Source organism: Protopterus annectens, chromosome 2.part0, assembly GCF_019279795.1.
Source record: "Protopterus annectens isolate FY-2018-M chromosome 2.part0, PAN1.0, whole genome shotgun sequence".
In the NCBI taxonomy this organism is placed as follows: Eukaryota; Metazoa; Chordata; order Ceratodontiformes; family Protopteridae; genus Protopterus; species Protopterus annectens.
This window is the reverse complement of record NC_056728.1, coordinates 68,907,923-68,926,236: the sequence shown is the minus strand read 5'-3', so window position 1 is coordinate 68,926,236 and position 18,314 is coordinate 68,907,923. Positions and strand designations below refer to the sequence as shown.

Genomic DNA, 18,314 nt, shown 5'->3' with positions numbered 1-18,314 from the left:
TACTTCACTACTATCCCTCTCCACATTATTTCCTTAACATCACTTGAGACCTCTTCAAAACTTTAAGAAACAGGAGAAACTCTTTAGAGCACAGCATGTGTAACATACATATTTTGGGTTTTAAGCTGCAGTAACACATGCAGATGTTTAATTACACTGAGAAACTGCTGCCTGAAGTTCTTTTTCCATGCACAATACAATCACTGATTTGTAAAGCAGTGTACGATTTTACTGTTTGTAAACTTGAGTAATTTGTTAAAACTCTATTTAAATCCTAGCTTTCCAAAAGAAAAACAAAATTGTGTGTGTGTGCCATCTTGTTGGAACTACTCAAATCACCAAAATCCCAGCCAACATAATAGAAAAGCATTCATCTGAACATTTGTGGGTAAAAATCAAGCCACTGACCTATAAAACTCAAAGTAAAAGGGTCAGAAAGAAGTTATTTTTGTCACAACTGAAGGTCTTCATTTGCTGGCTCTACACAGTGAAGAGTTTTTTTTTTGGCTTAGCTCATTTACCAAGGTATGCACATACATAGTCTTACTCTATGAGAAGCATCAGTAAATCTAGAAGGATCGAGGATAAATGGAGGTGCCTAAATTACAGTAGTTTTGATATGTATAAAGAAAACTTTAAGAACTGTCATGACAATTTTCCAATGACTGGCCTTTCATCACAAAGGTCTTGCAGATAGCCCTGACAAATCTGAGAAAGCAGTGACCTACAAGAACAGAGTTCAACAACGGCATAACAAAAGGAAGGAATACAACAATACTACCCACAACAGCACAGAAAAAAACTACAAGGGAGAGTCAGACGAAAGTCTCAAGGTCACCAATATTCATCCAGGGGGATATGGCGCATTAGAAGCATTTTAATGAGAGATTACCAAAGCCCTGAGATATAAACCTTTGAAGATACAAATTTGTTTTTTTATAACCCCCCCCCACAACACACACAATCACACCCTTTTTTTCTTTTGTTAGAAAGCCTGTTATACACATATAAAATGTATTTATTTGCTGACCATAGTAGAGAACTAACACATTTTGGACCTTATCAGGGTCAGCCCGGAAGCAGTGTCTGGTTTAATGACTTGCTCAGGGTCACTCAATATAGTAACAGAGACAGAGTATACTTTGGAGTATTACAGGCAAGGTAAAATAAAGACAAAAACAAATTCTACTCCGCTCTGAGGCATACAGAAATAAAAGCCCTGACTGCAACCTGGACACCCAAAGTTCACCTAGCAGTTCAGACACTGGAACTGGCAGCCAGGGAGTGTGGGAGTTTGTATTTTTCACTGGCTCACCCCATCCTGGGTGAAGAAAAATATTAGCCAAACTGCTTCTGTGCAAATGAAGATTTTCACAATAAAATGGCCCAAGATCAGGAAGTCAGGGGCTTGATGTGCCAAGCTGAGAATGGTAGGCCCTACACATTCCTGTGGGAGCAAAAACATAACGGATATGAGCAGAGAACATACAATGGTGAAATGGTGATGTGGGTGCTCGTATCGGCCACCAGGGGGAAGGGGCAGGGAGCCAACCACAAAAAAATCAAGATGGCTACTTTTTGTGATGGCTTCCAAAATAGGGCAGCTGATCATCAGGCAATGGGGAGAAAGAAGCATTAAACCAAATTATGTAGTTAATAATAAAAGCAATACAAAACGTAGTATTTCATCTTGTTGACAATGACAGTTCAAGGGACTCCTACCCTTAGGCTTCAGCATAACATTAAAAGTTTATTTGAAGAACAGAAGACCGATTTTCACAGGACATTATCTTCAGGTGGTTTTATTTTTCTCCTATTAACTGACATCCGTGCTATTCTAATGTCATCCTTTACCAATTACATAACTGTTTCAAAAAGCAATTACGTCTCTATCATACTGGCATTCCCAACACAGTATTACAATGTGTTTTCAGCACTGCTTTTTGAAATGACTGGAAATTAAGACTGTAAAAGTTCTCTTTCTGGGAAAAGTACCAATCCATTAACCATTCACTCCTAGACAGGATAGAACAATCAAAATGAGTCACATAACCCATAGCAACTCAGAAAATTAGTGAACGTAATTAAATATCCCAGTCAGGTTTTGCCACTGCTAGTAAACAATTAAGTTCCTACACTGCGATCATCTCTACTAAAAACACACAGGCATCAAGTTCAAAATGAAGATCATTTCACCTACAGTTTCAATCAGTTACATCTATCTTTAAGTCAGTCAATGTACTGCAAGAACAGTCTTCTCTAACTTCAGTACACTAGTCCAAAAATATATTCTGAATGTATAACCAACAAACACTGTAGTTATCAAAGGCAAAAAAAACAGCACAGGCAAATAAAAAAAATCTCCATATGATACCCTACAAGAAAAAAAAATCACAGTAAGATACACCACAGTAGAGAGGAACTGTTAAAACTGCCATTTCAACATACCTTAAGATGGTTTTAGATGCAAGTACAATTTTATATTTCAAACACTATATGCACCATACATTTTGCATTCATACCTATGCATCAAACAAATAATGCGAGCTCAGAGGCAAACAGGTTAAGGGTCAGTTGGACCTCTTCTGTCCTGCTGGCAAATAGATCAGTCTTGCATGGGAAGTAGAAAATCTAGCTACACTGAAACTGACGACTATGACATGGGGGGGCACCTAAAAAAGCTTCCTTTCATTATTATAACCATAGCTGTGGCTACATGAAAATGTTTATTCCCATCCAAGACGTAATTTTGTAGCATACTGCAGTTTTTGAGAAGGAGTGACACAGCAATTCACTACATGGAGTGGGAAAGTCAGGCTTAGCATCTGGTTTATCATTACTTAGAGAAAGACACAAAAACAGCCTTCTTACTATGCATCAAGTGTGCAACATGTGTTACATCTGTCTAGCATGACTGCCTGCTACATAGAAGGGAAAGGAATTCTGAGAAGTTTTTCTGCAGATTGCCCTGTACCCGCACCACTTCAGACATGAACAGTAAAAGCAAGGCTGAAGGAGCCCTGAGCAAATGGTTCTAGAATCTATCAAGATTAGACAGGGACAGGGAAAGAAAAAACAACATATCAACAAAATTTGTACTCAGTCTTATACCTAAACATTACAATGCTAAAAAACTAAACTAATATTTTAAAAGGCAAATGGAAAAAAAGTGTTTCATACCTCAGTAATATCCCTGGAATCGTACATTATTTCATTTCCAGCTCCATCTCCCAAATAAAATGCCTCAGAATTTTTAACAGATGCATTTACATCTTTCACTTCTGCAGTATGTCCAACCTGGCTTGTTAATGTGCATTCTTCCACTGGAACATTATGAGAGTTGACAGGCGCACCCTTCCTTTTTGGCACTTTTTTCTGTGTAGTGCTGATACATTTTGCTTTTCGCTGCCTGAAATTAGCGAACTGAGGAAGAGAAGTAAAGGACAGATACAAGTCAATGTAAATAAAACAGTGGCAGGAGTACCACAGTATCAGCATGCTGAACATCCTTGTGTAACAAATATTGCAGGGATAGCCTATCCAATCCACTTCACAGCACTACACCCATAACTACACAAAGACAATAGTGTCTGAAACAGAAAGGCTACTCAGCTACAAGTCCAACAAAAAAGTCACACTAGCAAGAATATACTCTGTACAGCCACAAGAAAGAAAAAAAAAGTCAGACTACATTTAGCAGTAACTTTTGCAAAGGAAACTGCAACTAAATTTTGCACTATTAAAAATTAAAAAACATTGCAGTTGGAAATCAAATTTTATTTATTTTTTTATTTATTTTATTTTACATTTGTTGACCGGGCTAGTCCAACTGGATATATATCCGTTTACAGTAGAGGCCCGGGGAGAAAAGCTCCAGTACATGCATAAAACAACACTGGTATATCACAAAAAAGTTATCTTAAAACAATATAAAAGTTAAAAAAGTTTAAAAAAGAGAATTGCAAAATAAAATCTAAAAACATATAAGATAAGTTCAACAAATTGAAAAAAAAAAAATAGGCATACTTTTAAGAAGTAACTCTCAACAATAGAAAGTGTAAGTTTGGAGCTCAGGAAGGGGGAAGGGTAGCAAAAATTAATGTGAGGAGACATACTTTCAGTCGGGATTAGTACAAGGACATAGCCATTGAGTTTTAAGATGTTCTTTGATATGTTTTTTGAACAGAGGGGTAGAGTCTTGATTAGTTATATCTTGAGGGAGTTGATTCCAGTGTTTACCTATGGAATTTGAAATTAACGCATCTCCAGCTTTATTGTAAGATTTAGTTGAGGATACTAGGAGTTTATTAGCAGAGCGTAGTGTGGCTAGATTTTTATAAGGAGAAATCAGTCTTGCCAGGCTAGGAGTATTGTCAGGGAAGTGAAGGGTCTTATGAATGACAAGTAATTGTTGGTAGAGTAGGTGGTTGTTAAGCTCTAGCCAGTTTAGTTGTTTGAGGTTGTGACAGTGGTGAGTTCTGAGGGGAGTAGCAGTAATGAATCTCGCTATACTATTATAACAGGTAGAGAGTTTGGTAATGTTATTTTTAGATAAGGTAGTATATATAGCTGAGGCATAGAAAAGGGTGGAAATCAGGTGGGTCTGTGCAATGTTTTTTCTGGCTGCTGGGGTAAGGAAGGGTTTAATTCTGTAAAGTGTTCCAAATTTTTTTATTAACAGCTTTAATAGTAGTGTTAATATGGTCATCAAAGTTGAGATGGTTGTCAATGGTTACACCTAATAGTCGCGTGGTTTTATCAGGGTTAATAGATGTAGAATTATTTGAGGAGATAGTGAAGAAAGGTATAGGAGATTTATTAGTAGGAGTAAAGAGAAGAAGCTTAGTTTTTTTGGGGTTAAGGAGGAGGCAGTGTTGCATAAACCATTTTTCAACGTTTTGGAAAGTTATTTGGGTGATAGACTGGAGGGAGGAAACATTTTTAGCAGTGCAGATCAAAGTCGAGTCATCTGCATATTGGATGCAGGTAGCTTGTGGCACATTCAAATAAAGGTCATTGATAAATAATGAGAAAAGAAGGGGTCCTAGGATTGATCCTTGTGGAACACCAATATTTACTGGAAGTAAGCATGATAGATTGTTCCCCCAAAGCACTGATTGTTGCCTGTTTACTAGATAACTTCTAAACCATTGTAGAGAATGTGAGCGGAGAGAGAAAATGTTGAGTTTTTCAAGAAGTATATTATGGTTAACCATATCAAAAGCTTGTGATAGGTCTATGAATAGTGCTGAGGAAAAACAATTATTATTTCGATTATTATTTATGGAGTCAGAGAAGGAGAGGAGGGCAGTGGTAGTGCTGTGGAAAGGTCTGAATCCATGTTGACAGTCAGCTAGAAGTTTGTTTTGAAGAAGGTAGTTAAGAAATTGTTTGTGTACGCATCTTTCCATTATCTTAGCTAATGGGGACAGTAAGGCAATAGGGCGAAAGTTGGAGAGCTCAGTAGAAGAGCCTCCTTTATGTAGAGGAATTATATGAGATATTTTCCAAATGGTGGGGATCTTTCCTTCAGAGATAGTCCTATTAATCAAAATAGATACAGGGAGATAAATAGCTTTTGCAGCAAATGGAAAACAACTTCAGTACAGCCTGTTGTGAAATACCGCTGCACTACTTAAACTGGCTTAGAATGCATTAAAGCAGTGCAAACAAAAACCCTGACCAGCACATCTCAATCTCCCCATCAGCTGCAACAAACAAAATCCCATCTGGAAACATGGCCAGAAAAGCTCTTAAAAGGTTACCAATTGCACAGTTATAACGTAACAGAACACAAGCGTATGAAACAAATTTGGCCCTATTGGGGGGAAAAATGTTTTTACTATTGCAGCAGATGTGCACGTACTACTACTGGTCTTCTGCAACACTTACCGATGGCCTCAAGTTGTGCATTTAGCAAAACAGGTGTCAGTCCCTTCTTCTTAATGTGTGTAATGGTTTTACATAGATTTCTGTGGTAACTTGTTCTACAGAACAAGGGCTTACATCTACGAATTTTTTTTTAATATATTGAAAAATAAATAAATAAATCCGTAGATTGTCCTGTAAAACAAAATTAACCACACAAATCTGAATAAAACCATTGGACAGATTAAGAAAAAGGGACTGACACCTTCTTTGCTAAATGCACAACTTAATACCAACAATAACTGTTAGTATGCGACATACAAGGCATCCATCTTACTAAATACAGATGAATCTACTGCACATCACCAAGTCACGTGGAATCATATATACTCATTCTAGGAATCTAAGTTTCTGAGGTTTACCTTTACATGCTTAAAAGTCAAATGGTCGTATATGCACATCCGCGAACCAGATATGCAAATTCCGTAATGCCGAATTCCCAAAATGTTGTAAAATAATCGAATTTCGAAATGCACCATCGCTGAAACAAGTGCTACCATGGGTCTAAAAGGGGATGACATTTCATAATTCGACGCTTAGGTTTTCACGATTTTGGAATTTTGCAGTTTACAGTTCGCAGCAGCACGTTCGAAGATTTGACCTTTGAACATATAAAGGTTTCTGAATACAAAGTCCGTGACATATGAAAAAGTTAGTACTATCACTACCAACTACAGATCCTCCAATGCCAGACATCAGCTGGATTTCATACCTGTTAATCCCAATAGCCTAACTCCAGAAAACTTCACATATGCATCCATCAACAAGGAATCTTGTACAGCCAGCAATACATATATCAGTTTATTACATTCCATTAATAACTACATAGATGGAAACTCGCCATGTTCAAAACGGAGGGAAAACTGCACTTTACCTTGTCCTTACAAATACTGCTTGCACAATTATTATCATCCTGTCACTGGTCAGATTACACCAGAAATGTCTTTTCTCTCAAAATTAGTACCAAACTGCCAAAGTACATTCAGGATCAGCTCCACAGCTAATCCTATAAATCCTTACTGGATAGCCTTAAAACTGTCAAAAATACTCTGCCCCTAGCTGGGCAATCTCTTAATGCTAAAAGGCTCACTCATTACTTTTACAGCCACTTCTACCAAATTATATATACAGAAATCATATCTAGGCACAAACATGGTGTGAAATTCTAGGGCAACCCCCTCCTGCAGAACTCTAATTTAAAACTTTACAACAGACGGAAAAATTATACGGCTCATACAAAACATTTTCCACTCTCACTCAAGTGATACATAAGCAAGTCTGCAAACATCATTAGGAACAGTAAGGCTAAATATGAACTGATAGTAGCGAACTCAGAGGGATAATCATAAAGCTTTCTTCAATTACTTTTAAGGCTCCTTATGCAATGCCCATGACTGAAAAATGTAAAAGTTAATGTCACTACGTGTTCAGACACTAAAGCTGTAGCAAGTGCCCTGGTTGATACATTTACCCCTCTCTTGAATCTTTTAAGCACGTATCCCATTCTCACTAAGGACAGAATGCTGGAAGCCATTACCAAAACTAAAAATAACATCTCCATGTGCTCAGATAATATACGAGGCTGCCTTGTTGTTAGCACAAAGTACAACACTGCTGAATCCTATCCCATTAGCCTTAGCATTATCTGCAAAATCATGGAGCAGATCTAAGTAAAACTCATTAACAGCAGAACTAGCAACATACATACTCTCAATCCCAGTCAGTCAGTGTAGTTCTGCAAAGGATAGGTCTTGTTCGTTTAATGAGATCATCTGTTTTGAGGGTGACTGATGCTGCTGATGGGGTAATTTTGTTCATGACGCTAAACTTGCTAAGGCATGTAGTACAAATCCCTTCCTCAGGCAATTTTGACTTAACAGTTGAAACACTAACCCCTCTATTAAAAGGACTGCTACTCGTGTCAGACTGCACACAAAAGGGAGAGGGTGTTGGTGGTACCTTCTCATCTAATAAAACAAGTCACTACATAAGTCCTTCACGGTTCTGTGCTGGGCTCCTTCTCTTTGGCATCTTTTTTTTTTTTTTTTTTTATGCAGACACAGAATGTTCCATGTTTGTGTCTGACCAAGTCTGCAGATGACTGCATACTGGTTGCCACTACTTATACTCATTATCCAAGAAGGGCTAGGCAGTAAGCACCTTACATTGCAATCACCTTATACTTGCAGGAAAAAAAAATCAGTGAAACCACATCTTGGATTTTCACATAAATGGAACCCCACCCTAGGTTGATACAGTCATTACAGATCTAAGCCTTTACATCAAAGAACTGCAACTGGCTTACAGATAATCCGCCCAGACCAAAGGTATATGGTCAAGATCCAAAGAAGCCTTAGTTCCCCTTTCCCTTGCTTAATAAGGATCACTAAATATAAATGCTCGGATAGTATTTTAAAAAACGCATGTCCTATCAATCTTTAAAAGACCTCAACCTTTCCTAAAAAAACAAAAAGAGCCAAGAGCTAGGCTCCCTTAGCTAGCCAGATTTTTTTTCCTGCTCTTATAAATTCCTAAAGGAAGCTCTGTCTTGCCTTTTAGGCCAGTAAAGACCCTATCTTACATCACCATCACCACTACCAAAACATTGGTAATGTTAGGAATCCTCACTCAAATTTTTAGCTTGGATTGTAATATAAAACAGAACATCCTGATGGTACCAGTACATTACCGAAGGGATTCCCTACCTGTGGAACAACACTTGAAGGGTGCCAAGGCGTTATACCTTCAACTTGAAAAGGAAGTTACATCATCACTATCACAAGTCTTCACATAAATTTACTCCAGGATTAGTACTATGGCCCTTTTAAAGAAAGGAAATAAATCTATTAGCAAAACTTCTTATGGGTGCATGACTAAGTTATATATGGCTGTTCCAACTACCCACCTAAAAAGAACCTATTAACATAATCACGCAAAGCTGTGTGCCAGTTCAGAATGTCTATTTGTTAGACACTTGCACCAACATAAGGATATACACAAGTCCCAGTACCACAGGATGGGCTTCCTGCTCTTTGTGGACTACACGACCATTCCTTTCCTATGCGTCACCTCCACCTCATGTGCCCTCATTATCATGTTATATGACAAGGAAGGCAACATACAATAACATTACACAAGTGCATAGAAACAGACATAATACAAACTACCTACCATAGCATCTGTGGCATTAGTCAGAATGGCATCCCTGAAATACACTCAACTGTCAGGATACCGGTATACATAGTACCAGTCTGCATGAATTGAACCACAAATAACTATTCTGAATAGCAGTGCCCTCATTACCCATTTAATACTAGGCTACAGGAGCATATCAAAACAGTCTTGTATTACATGTACTCCTGCCAGCTGTCTCCCCATTGGCCAAAATAGATCAGTGGCACTGGTTAAAACTGGCATATCCGCTTAGTGTTGTGACAGAAGAAAACTGCTGCCAAGAGGATCAGCAAGTGCAGATTGTCACTGGACTTTTCTGAATACATATACAAAAATGTGCATGCTAATAATGCACCTTCATACTTCTTAATGAATATGTCCAGCAGTTTTGGCATGTGTGTGGGGGCAATCATTATATCTGGTATAACTGCAGACTTCAATGACTTCTTTCTTTGCCACTGGGGTCAAATGTGGAAGGCAGTCCAAAGCCATTAGGTTACAATCCAACAGCTAGCTAAGCAAACATAGGCTTGGTTAACGTGTTTTGAACTACAAAACAGCTACTATGGAGATATGTGGGTTCATCTGCATTGTCGATGTGCAAGTCTTGCTACCTGCAGCGTCACCATCCTAAATTGTGGAACTACTGTGGTGCACCAAAATAGTGCCTACAAATTTCACCCCAAGTCTCTTGGAGTACTCCAGACTAACTCTGGGTGGAGACTTGTGCAGTACTTAGGAAAAAGGGATGCTCTGGACAAAAAAGAAAAGTCTACTTTTAATGCTCAGAGAAGGTATGCAATGCATACTACGTTGCAGCAGTACAGATCTTCGTCACTTAGATCATCTTAAAGAATGCAATACAGATGAGCACTCAACTTCTTCCAAATGCTTTTGCAAACACAAGAAATCCTGTGAAGTAAGACTGATAGCAGAAGGAAATTAAATTTAGCCATATAATCACATACAGCCATAATCTGAACACCTTTTTACCGTTTCTATCATTAGAGAAAACTGAAAGAAACACCACCCTTCCAAACGTAAGTCATTCAGTTACTCTAGGCCAACTGCTTAAAAACACACCCATCCTGACTGAAAATCAGATTTGCCTCTAAAGATAAACAAATTGGACATTTGGTTCACATTTTGGTAGTGTTAGATAAACACTACATATACATAAATAACACTGATTTACCTTTTGTCTTGAGTCAAGAATAGCTCTTTAGGATGTGCAAACATTTTTTTTTATTTAAATTAACCAGATGTCAGCACAGTCTTTACAAAGTTTTTAAAGCATCTCACCAAGCAGCAAAAACAAATGTACACCTTTTTTTTAAGATCAGTAACATGCATGCAGAATGTTGACGTTTTATATTTAGTTAACAAATAGGGTCTCTGCAGACCTTCGTGCTTTCTGCTTAGTGCTGCACATGAACACTTAGCCATGTTTTTAGTAACAATAATTTTTTAAACACACAAACCACCTGGCCTGGCAACTGTCTTGTTTTTTTTTTGCCATTGTATCCTTTAGTACCAGTTTAGTCTGGGAAGGTCAGAGCTAACATAAATAACATTTTTTGTACATTAGTTCCTAAAGTAAAAAAAAAAAAAAAACAGACTTTCTTGATCACAGTAACATTTTTTTTTACTTTAGCACTTTTTTTTTTTTTTTTTTTTTTTACACCTTTAGTCGTTTGTTAATAAACGTAGCTTGATATTAGAATGCAGTTGTGAAAAAATTAAAAACTACAACACATATTTGTGGTTTGATTTACATTACAAATTTTTAACAAACATTTTGTTAAATTTATTTATGAAGAAACTACTTCAATATGCATTTTGTGAATAATCATGAGAAATACAATTTTTTAACAAATGTTTGACACTATCCACAATTATATTCGGATTTTTTTTTTAATTTGATAAAATACGGTTTAGCATCATAATATTTATCATCTGCAGTGATTGAAGCTTTATTTACTTTAAGTTTATTAGTGGGTAACAGGGCATTTTACGTGCAGGTGAGATTAAACATTTTGTGATTACAGCCTTTAGAACAGAAAATATTAAAACAATTAAAATAATAACACCAATTACTTTAATAATACTTTGTAATATACTAGTTTTTAAGTAAACAAATACACTGGCTAACCATCCAAAAAGTTTCTATTGTATAAAAGTGATGTTCAAAAGTGATGTTCAGATCTTTGGCCCTCTACTTTATGAAATTGGCCAACCATTTTTGTTTATCATAATAGTCACTAATATAAGAACAATGGGCACATTACCCCCTGTTGCAGCAAGCATTATACAGAGTGTCATTTCATTTTCTAAAACCACAGTTTAAATTTTAGTTCTTTTTTGATTTGCCATTTTTATGTGATGTGAAGTATGGTTAGCTACCTTTTCAAGAATTTGAGCAAGCATGATGATGTTGAGCATTGTCCTTTGCACTCCATACCAAAGAGTGAAAACTGGTAATACTTTGCCCAGTGGATTGCCTGCTTATTTTTTTTTTAGTTTACCTGCTGGAGAGTTTTTAAAATGCTGAATAGCAGGAGTAATATACCCCACAAAAAAACACCCTTACCAGTTTGTGGGTAATTAGGGATAGGCACAATTACCACAAACATAGTAACAATTTTTTATTATGCCCCCAGTCATAGCTTTTAACAGTCAAGAGTTTAACATAGTTTTATGTTTTGTGTCATTACATTTGCTGATTTTCAATGGCATAGTCTAATTTTTGGTATAACATGTCTCTCCATGATTTGTGGTGGCAATCTGAAGAGACACAATATAAAAAAAAAATTACTCGCATTACACCAGGTTAGATTAGTATCACTAAGATCTTTAAATGTTACCTGTAATGCAGGAATTGGAATCATGGAAATTCCTGCTCTGGAATGATGAGGTATATGCGAACACAACCAACAGTTTGTCACATTCAAGTCTTCTGCATACTGTCGAAAAACCAACAGGAAACTTTTTTTCCCCTGACCAGGTTATAAACAGAACCAGCAACAAAAACAAAGCAAAGGTACCTGTTCTCACGGATCAAGAAGTGTTGTTCTAGTGGATTTTTAATTTTTTTTTTTTTTTTTTTTTTTTTTACTGGGGGCAGATGATTTGTCCTTCATACTTTTGATCTTTTTTTTGCCAGCAATGACGATTCATCTGGGACCCTTACACGACAGGTCTTTTTACAGTGGGATGAGTGAATTTAGGCTGGTAGTCCTGTGCAGTGAACTGTAGTCAAGGTAGTGAGTAAGACCTGGAAAGGAACTTTTTACCTCAGGCTTAAACCCAATTACCCGGCTGCAGTTGGTGACAGGGCTGGTTAGGATGTTGAGGAAGAGCTTTTTGTACAGTTTTAAAGTTACTTAATGTGGGATTACAATGCAATAATTATATTTGTGAAATATGACAGAACAAGAAAATCTGGAAATATTGGACTTTTAAAAGTTTGTTGATCTGTGGGGGACTCTAAAGTATATGCCCTATTTCATGTCATTAATGTTCGGAAAATGCTTTGGGGAGGGAAAGAGAGGGGCAAAAGCTAACTAAATAAAGAAAAATTTTCTTAATAGTACTGTATCTGTGGTGCACAGTTTTCTTTGCATGCTATTTTTAAGGTGTAATGGGGATTGTAGAGCAGTTTTTTTTTCTCCTTTTTCTCCCTCCTTTTCTCTCTTATTGTACAGTTTAGAGAAATATAAGCAATACAATGCAAAAAAAAAAAAAAAAAAAACTAAATAAATAAATAGCCTGGTTAAAAATGCATGACAGTATAAATTAGTATGTGTTTTTCATTCTTGCATGGGGAAACGACTGGATTAAGGACCTTAGATTGATTCGTTTTAAGTGAACAAGTAAATGAAAAAGATTGTTGAATATTATGAGGATTTTTTTCTAGCAAATGCATGTACACTTAGTAGAAATTCTGCAGTTGGTCTTCATGTTCCCATGGAAACAGTCTGATAGAGAAACTGGCTGATTCTCACGTCTCCATGGAGACAATCTGATAGAGAGAAAATGGAGAGAGTCTGGCGAAAGGGGGATTGGCCGAGGGAAGAGGAAAAAAAAGAAACTGGCTAGGACAATGTTCTCTGAATGCAATTAGTTTTTAAAGACAAGACAAAACCAATTAGAGTTGAAGTAAAGTTCTCTCGGTTTATTTTTTTGAAATGCAATGGGGATACGATTATAAACAGGTGCTTTTGTTTCTTTTTCTCCCGTCTCTCTTTTTCTTTCTCCAGTTTTAAGAAATGTAGGCACTGCAATGTAAAAAAAAGGGAAGGGGGAGAGGAAAGGTCTGGATAAGAGTATGACAAAAGAAAATCAGTGTGCTTTTTCCCATGCTTGCACAGGGAAATGACTGTGTTAACACCCTAAGCATTATCCAGTAACAAGTTTATTACAAAGCATGTAAATGAAAAAGAACATTTATTATTAGAAGGCTTTTTTTCTGGTAAACAAGGTGTCTGATTTGCATGTCACTACAAGACAATTTGATGGAAGAGAAATGGCTTGGAGAAAGTGTTTACTGAAAGCATTTAAGTGTTTTCTCAGCTGGGACAGCTATACAGACAGACAAAAATCAAACAGCACTTACTAGAGCACAAAAACTGTTATCACATCACTCGGGTAACGGAAACTGGAAAGGGCTGTGACCAGGATTAGGAAGCCTATAACAATGAAGATAACAACTAATCCTGTGGAAGTATTAGAAATATTTCAGAAAGTTTATAAAAGTTTCTATAAAGCAGAGAAATATGAAAAAAAAATAAAGAAAAGGTACAAATTAATTTATTATGGAAAAATGACATATGCCAAGGTTTGAGATAGGAGGAGGCTCAATTACTAACAGGATAGGAAGAGACTAGATAAAAATTGCTGTGTGTAACCAATCTACAGGAAAGTCTCCAGAAATAGATGGTATTCCTCTGGAAGTTTGGAAGCTAGGAGGAGGGAAAACTGATAAAGATCTGAAAGGTTTTGTTTAACAGTATTAAGAGGAGGAAAAGTACCAGCATCCTGGAAGAAGGCAGTGGTAAAGGTAATATCTAAAAAGGGTAAAGGCCCATCAGATCCAGCTTCATACAGGCCCATTTCAATACTACCTTTAAAGTGTTTATGTCTATAATGGCTAAAAGAATGGCCAAAGTGATACCAAAACTGATTGATAAGAATCAGTATGGTTTTATGGAGGGGGAGGCAAATATCGAACAATACTAACAGAACACAGATGATCCAGAGGGAAGCAAAATGTAATAAAATACCACCGTTATTGGTGGATCTTGATGCAGAGAAAGCACTGGATAGAGTAGACTGGGACTTCATGAGCAGGCCAATGGAAGCATTTGCTTTCCCCGATACAATTATAAGGTTGATTAGGAGTATATATGAGGGATTGGAGGGAAAATTAAAGTGGGTTCTCTCTGATAACTTCTGCTTCAATAGAGGAAACAGGCAGAGTTGCCTGCATCCCCCTTTGTTGTTTGCATTATATTTAGAACCACTGGCAAAGAAAATAAGGGACTCTAATTCAAGGATATAATTGGTACGTTATTCAGGAAAAGCTGTCTGTATTTGCAGATGATAATATTTTATACATGACAAAACCAGAAAGGGACATTACAGAGTTGTGGAACACAGTTTCAAATCTCCAAGGGATACAAAATGAATAAAGCTAAAATAAAGGCAATAGTGGTAAATTATGTACCCACACGGGTCTACTACTAATGCCCGAAACGACGATTCCCTGACGGAAAACTCACCGACGCCAGATGACCGACAGGTAAGTGTACCGACAGGGTGATTTGCCGACAGCGGAAAGACCGACAAGGGAATGTGCGATCGCGACGCGGTAAGTGTGCGATGGTGACGGAGTTAGGAGCGGTCAGGTAAGTGCTCGAGATTGTGGGATGTCGGGTTAGGCTGTGGGAAAGGTGAGTGTCTGTTCGTGTCGGAGGTGTGGTTCGGGTAAGGTAAGTGTGTGCTAGTGAGGGACTGTAGTTTAGGGACGGGTTAAGTGAGTTAGGGTTAGGGTGCAGGTAGGTGATGTGTGCGTTAGTGTCGGAGCTTGGGCTAGGGGTGGGTTAAGTGAGTTAGGGTTAGGGTGCAGGTAGGTGAAGTGTGCGATAGTGTCGGACCTTAGGGTTAGGGTTTGGGTCAGGGCTAGTGTGTATGCTATGTAGTGTCGCGTGTTGTTTACGTTCCGTGTGTCGGTGTAATGGTGTTCGGTGTTTTGCGTTGTCGGGTTTGTGTGTTGTCGGTCATCTGGCGTCGGTGAGTTTTCTGTCGGGGAATCGTCGTGTCGGGCATTAGTAGTAGACCCACCCACACATGAATTGGTCCAACAATATCCATATTTATGGGGACATGATAAAAAGTATGGATCAGAAGTGACTCTGCTGTGGCAGCTAAGGATATGTGGGAAGAGACTAAACAGAAGATAACACAAAAACTGTGAAACTGGAAGCTTTGTTATATGGATACTAAGATACAAGCAATTAAAAAGTGTTTTTAGCCCCTTTAGTCTTCTACACAGGTCAGGCATACTTTTAAATCAACCAAAGGAGAAGCTGTAATTAGCAATTAAGAGAAAAAAAAAGTTGAAAGATTTTATCTGAGAAGGGAAGACAGCAATGGTCAAGTCAGAAAAGCTGATTCTTCCAATAGAACAAGGTGGACTAGGATTAGCAAAGTTTGACACACACACAGTTAAGGCTTTTACACACAGCACAAGCAGAAAACTATAATTCAAAGTGGAAAGGAAGGATTATGATACAGGGGGAATCTGAAGAAATAAGAGATTGGGATTTTGGATGCAGACTCTTGAGAACAAAAATCATACAGAGTATTATATTCATAAAATAGCAGTGAGTATTCCAAGAACTAAACCAGCACAAGAATGGAGAAGAGAGATTCTGCAGATTGGGATGACCATGGTTAGAGATACATATAACAGACAAGAGGGGGCTAGAATTTATTGGAGGAAACTGACAAAGGAACCAAGGTACAACTAGAAAGGAAAAAGTAATAGAACGGGAAGAGAACAAGAATTTATTTGGACTGCAGATTAGAGACTGCCTTCCCCATCAATAATTGATATCACAGTACAGGCAAAGAGAAAGAAATGGGGGGGTCCTAAATGAAAGGCCAGCACTGGTAAGGTTTTTCACAAAATATAGAAAAGAAGCTGCATTTAAAAAAGGACTAATTAGTAGAGCATATAAAATATTGCATGATAACGATAAGAATTAGAGGAACGTAGAAAAGATTGGGAAGAGAGAATAGATAAGCAATTTACAAAGAGACAATGGGAGGATATATGTACATCTCCCAAATATGCAACTAAATCTAGAAGATTTAGGATCTTTGCCTGGAAGTGTTTACATAGATATTTTTATACCAGAAGTAGACGCAAAAGACTTTTCTTTTGGTGGACAGCAAATATTGGAGCTGACTGGCAAGAAAGAGGTGGCTGGAACAAATTATTCTTAAGTGTAAGCTGCCAGACTTTAGGGATTCCCTGTGAACCGCTCTGTCGGAGATGCTGGTTGAGCAACTTGGATTGAGTGGGGGAAATGATTTTTTTGAGCTATGATACAGAAAGTACAGTTTTGTACCTACCATAAATGTAGATGTCCGATAGGTATGCATCTGCAGTCATCACATATGGGTTGTCCTGCCTCAGGCAGCCCTTCAGTCGGCTGATTCCAAAGTCTGTGTCCGGCGTCGGCTGAAATCACCCTTTCCCCGACGTCAGAGCGCCTGGGGTATAAAAGCGTCAGCCGACGCCATCTTCTTCAGTTTTTCTTGCCCCAGATGCCAGGTGCCCTCTAAGGAAGGCTAAATTTGGAGAAATGCAATAAATTCCAAAAATGCACAGAAATATATGTACATGCACAGACCTCCTGGGCAGTGGAGCCAAATAACTTTTGCTTTTCCAGTGGAGCATCCAGAAGCTTTGCTTTAACGTGGTCTGGCAGGGATTGTTCCTTCAGTCAAGCATGCCTACGTATGACTGCACCTGTCATAGCTGACCTACATGAAGCTTCCAATGCATCATAACCACACTGCAAGAAATGGTTGCTAACCTGTTGTGAGTTAAGTACCAGATCCTGAAGTGATTTGCGATCTAGGGGTTCAGGTGAAGACAGTTTTTATGCAATTCATCTAACAAATACTCTTGGTACTGTATCATATGAAAGTGACAATTTAAAGCCCTCATAGAAAGAGTAGCAGAAGTATACACTTTTTTACCCCATCTCTCTAAAGCCCTGGACTCCCTTTCAGAGGGGAGTGGATTTTTAGTAGTGGCAGCTGCAACCTCTTTAGGGCCCTGGGAAATAGTTTCTGGATCAGCAGAGTGGGCCTTGTAAAGGAAAAGATGCGAGTCCAGGACCCTGTAGTACCTATCGGGTTTGACAGGAGCCGGAGGAAGAGTGTCAGGGGGTGTGCTAGACTCAGAGTACACATCATCAATGACATTCAAAACAGGAGGAATAGCCAAAGGTCTATGCTGAGACCAATGCAAGAAGGTCCTTAATCTCTTTCTGGAATCAGAGAATTCCTGGCCCTGCCATTGGAAATGCTCTCTCATAGTGTGAAGTGTCTCCCCGAAGGACAGCTCTTCAGGAGGGGAGGCCGAGGGGATAGATTCCTCTGCATCAGAATTGTCGTAGGCCGAAAAAGCCTCCTCCTGGTAGTCCAAGAGATCAGAGCCATCAGAGGCCTCATCTGAGGAGTGGGGATCAGAGGGCTCAACCCTGGGCCTTTTATCTGGAGGAGGTTGAGAGCCCCTGTCCGGATGAGGCTGTGAGCCCCTAATTAAGGAAATTAGGTCCTCTGCTAAACTTAGGATCTGTGAACCTGTAGTGGGCCCCTGAGGTATAATCCTGGGAGGCAAAGCTTTTGAGTGTTTAGCAGCTTTAGCCCTAGAGAAAGCCTTTATGGACATGGATGCAGGAGGCCTGGCTGCACCACGTGCTGGTGTAGTCTTGTCTAGAGGAATGGTGTTGGAAGGTTCCAGGACACCAGTTTCTGATGGAGATTCAATAACTGACTCCGTAGGGGCCTCCGGGGGCCGAGGTTGTCGGTAGAGCGGTTTCGGAGGTCGGAAGTACCAAGGACTCCGTTTCAGTCGAGACAGAGACACTGGCGGTAGGCCTGGCCGTGGTTTCAGATGAAACCACGGCCCTCGT

The 18,314-nt window shown here is 38.5% G+C and overlaps 1 protein-coding gene across 1 annotated transcript in view; it reads right to left on the bottom strand.

Moving 5' to 3' along the window:
• PCNT (pericentrin) overlaps nucleotides 1-18,314 on the bottom strand; it is a gene marked incomplete in the record, with an annotated part of 2,997,294 nt that overhangs the window by 2,887,986 nt on the left and 90,994 nt on the right. Inside the window, 1 exon segment of the mRNA XM_044060288.1 lies at nucleotides 3,181-3,423. Within this exon segment, the coding sequence (XP_043916223.1) occupies nucleotides 3,181-3,423 (243 nt within the window).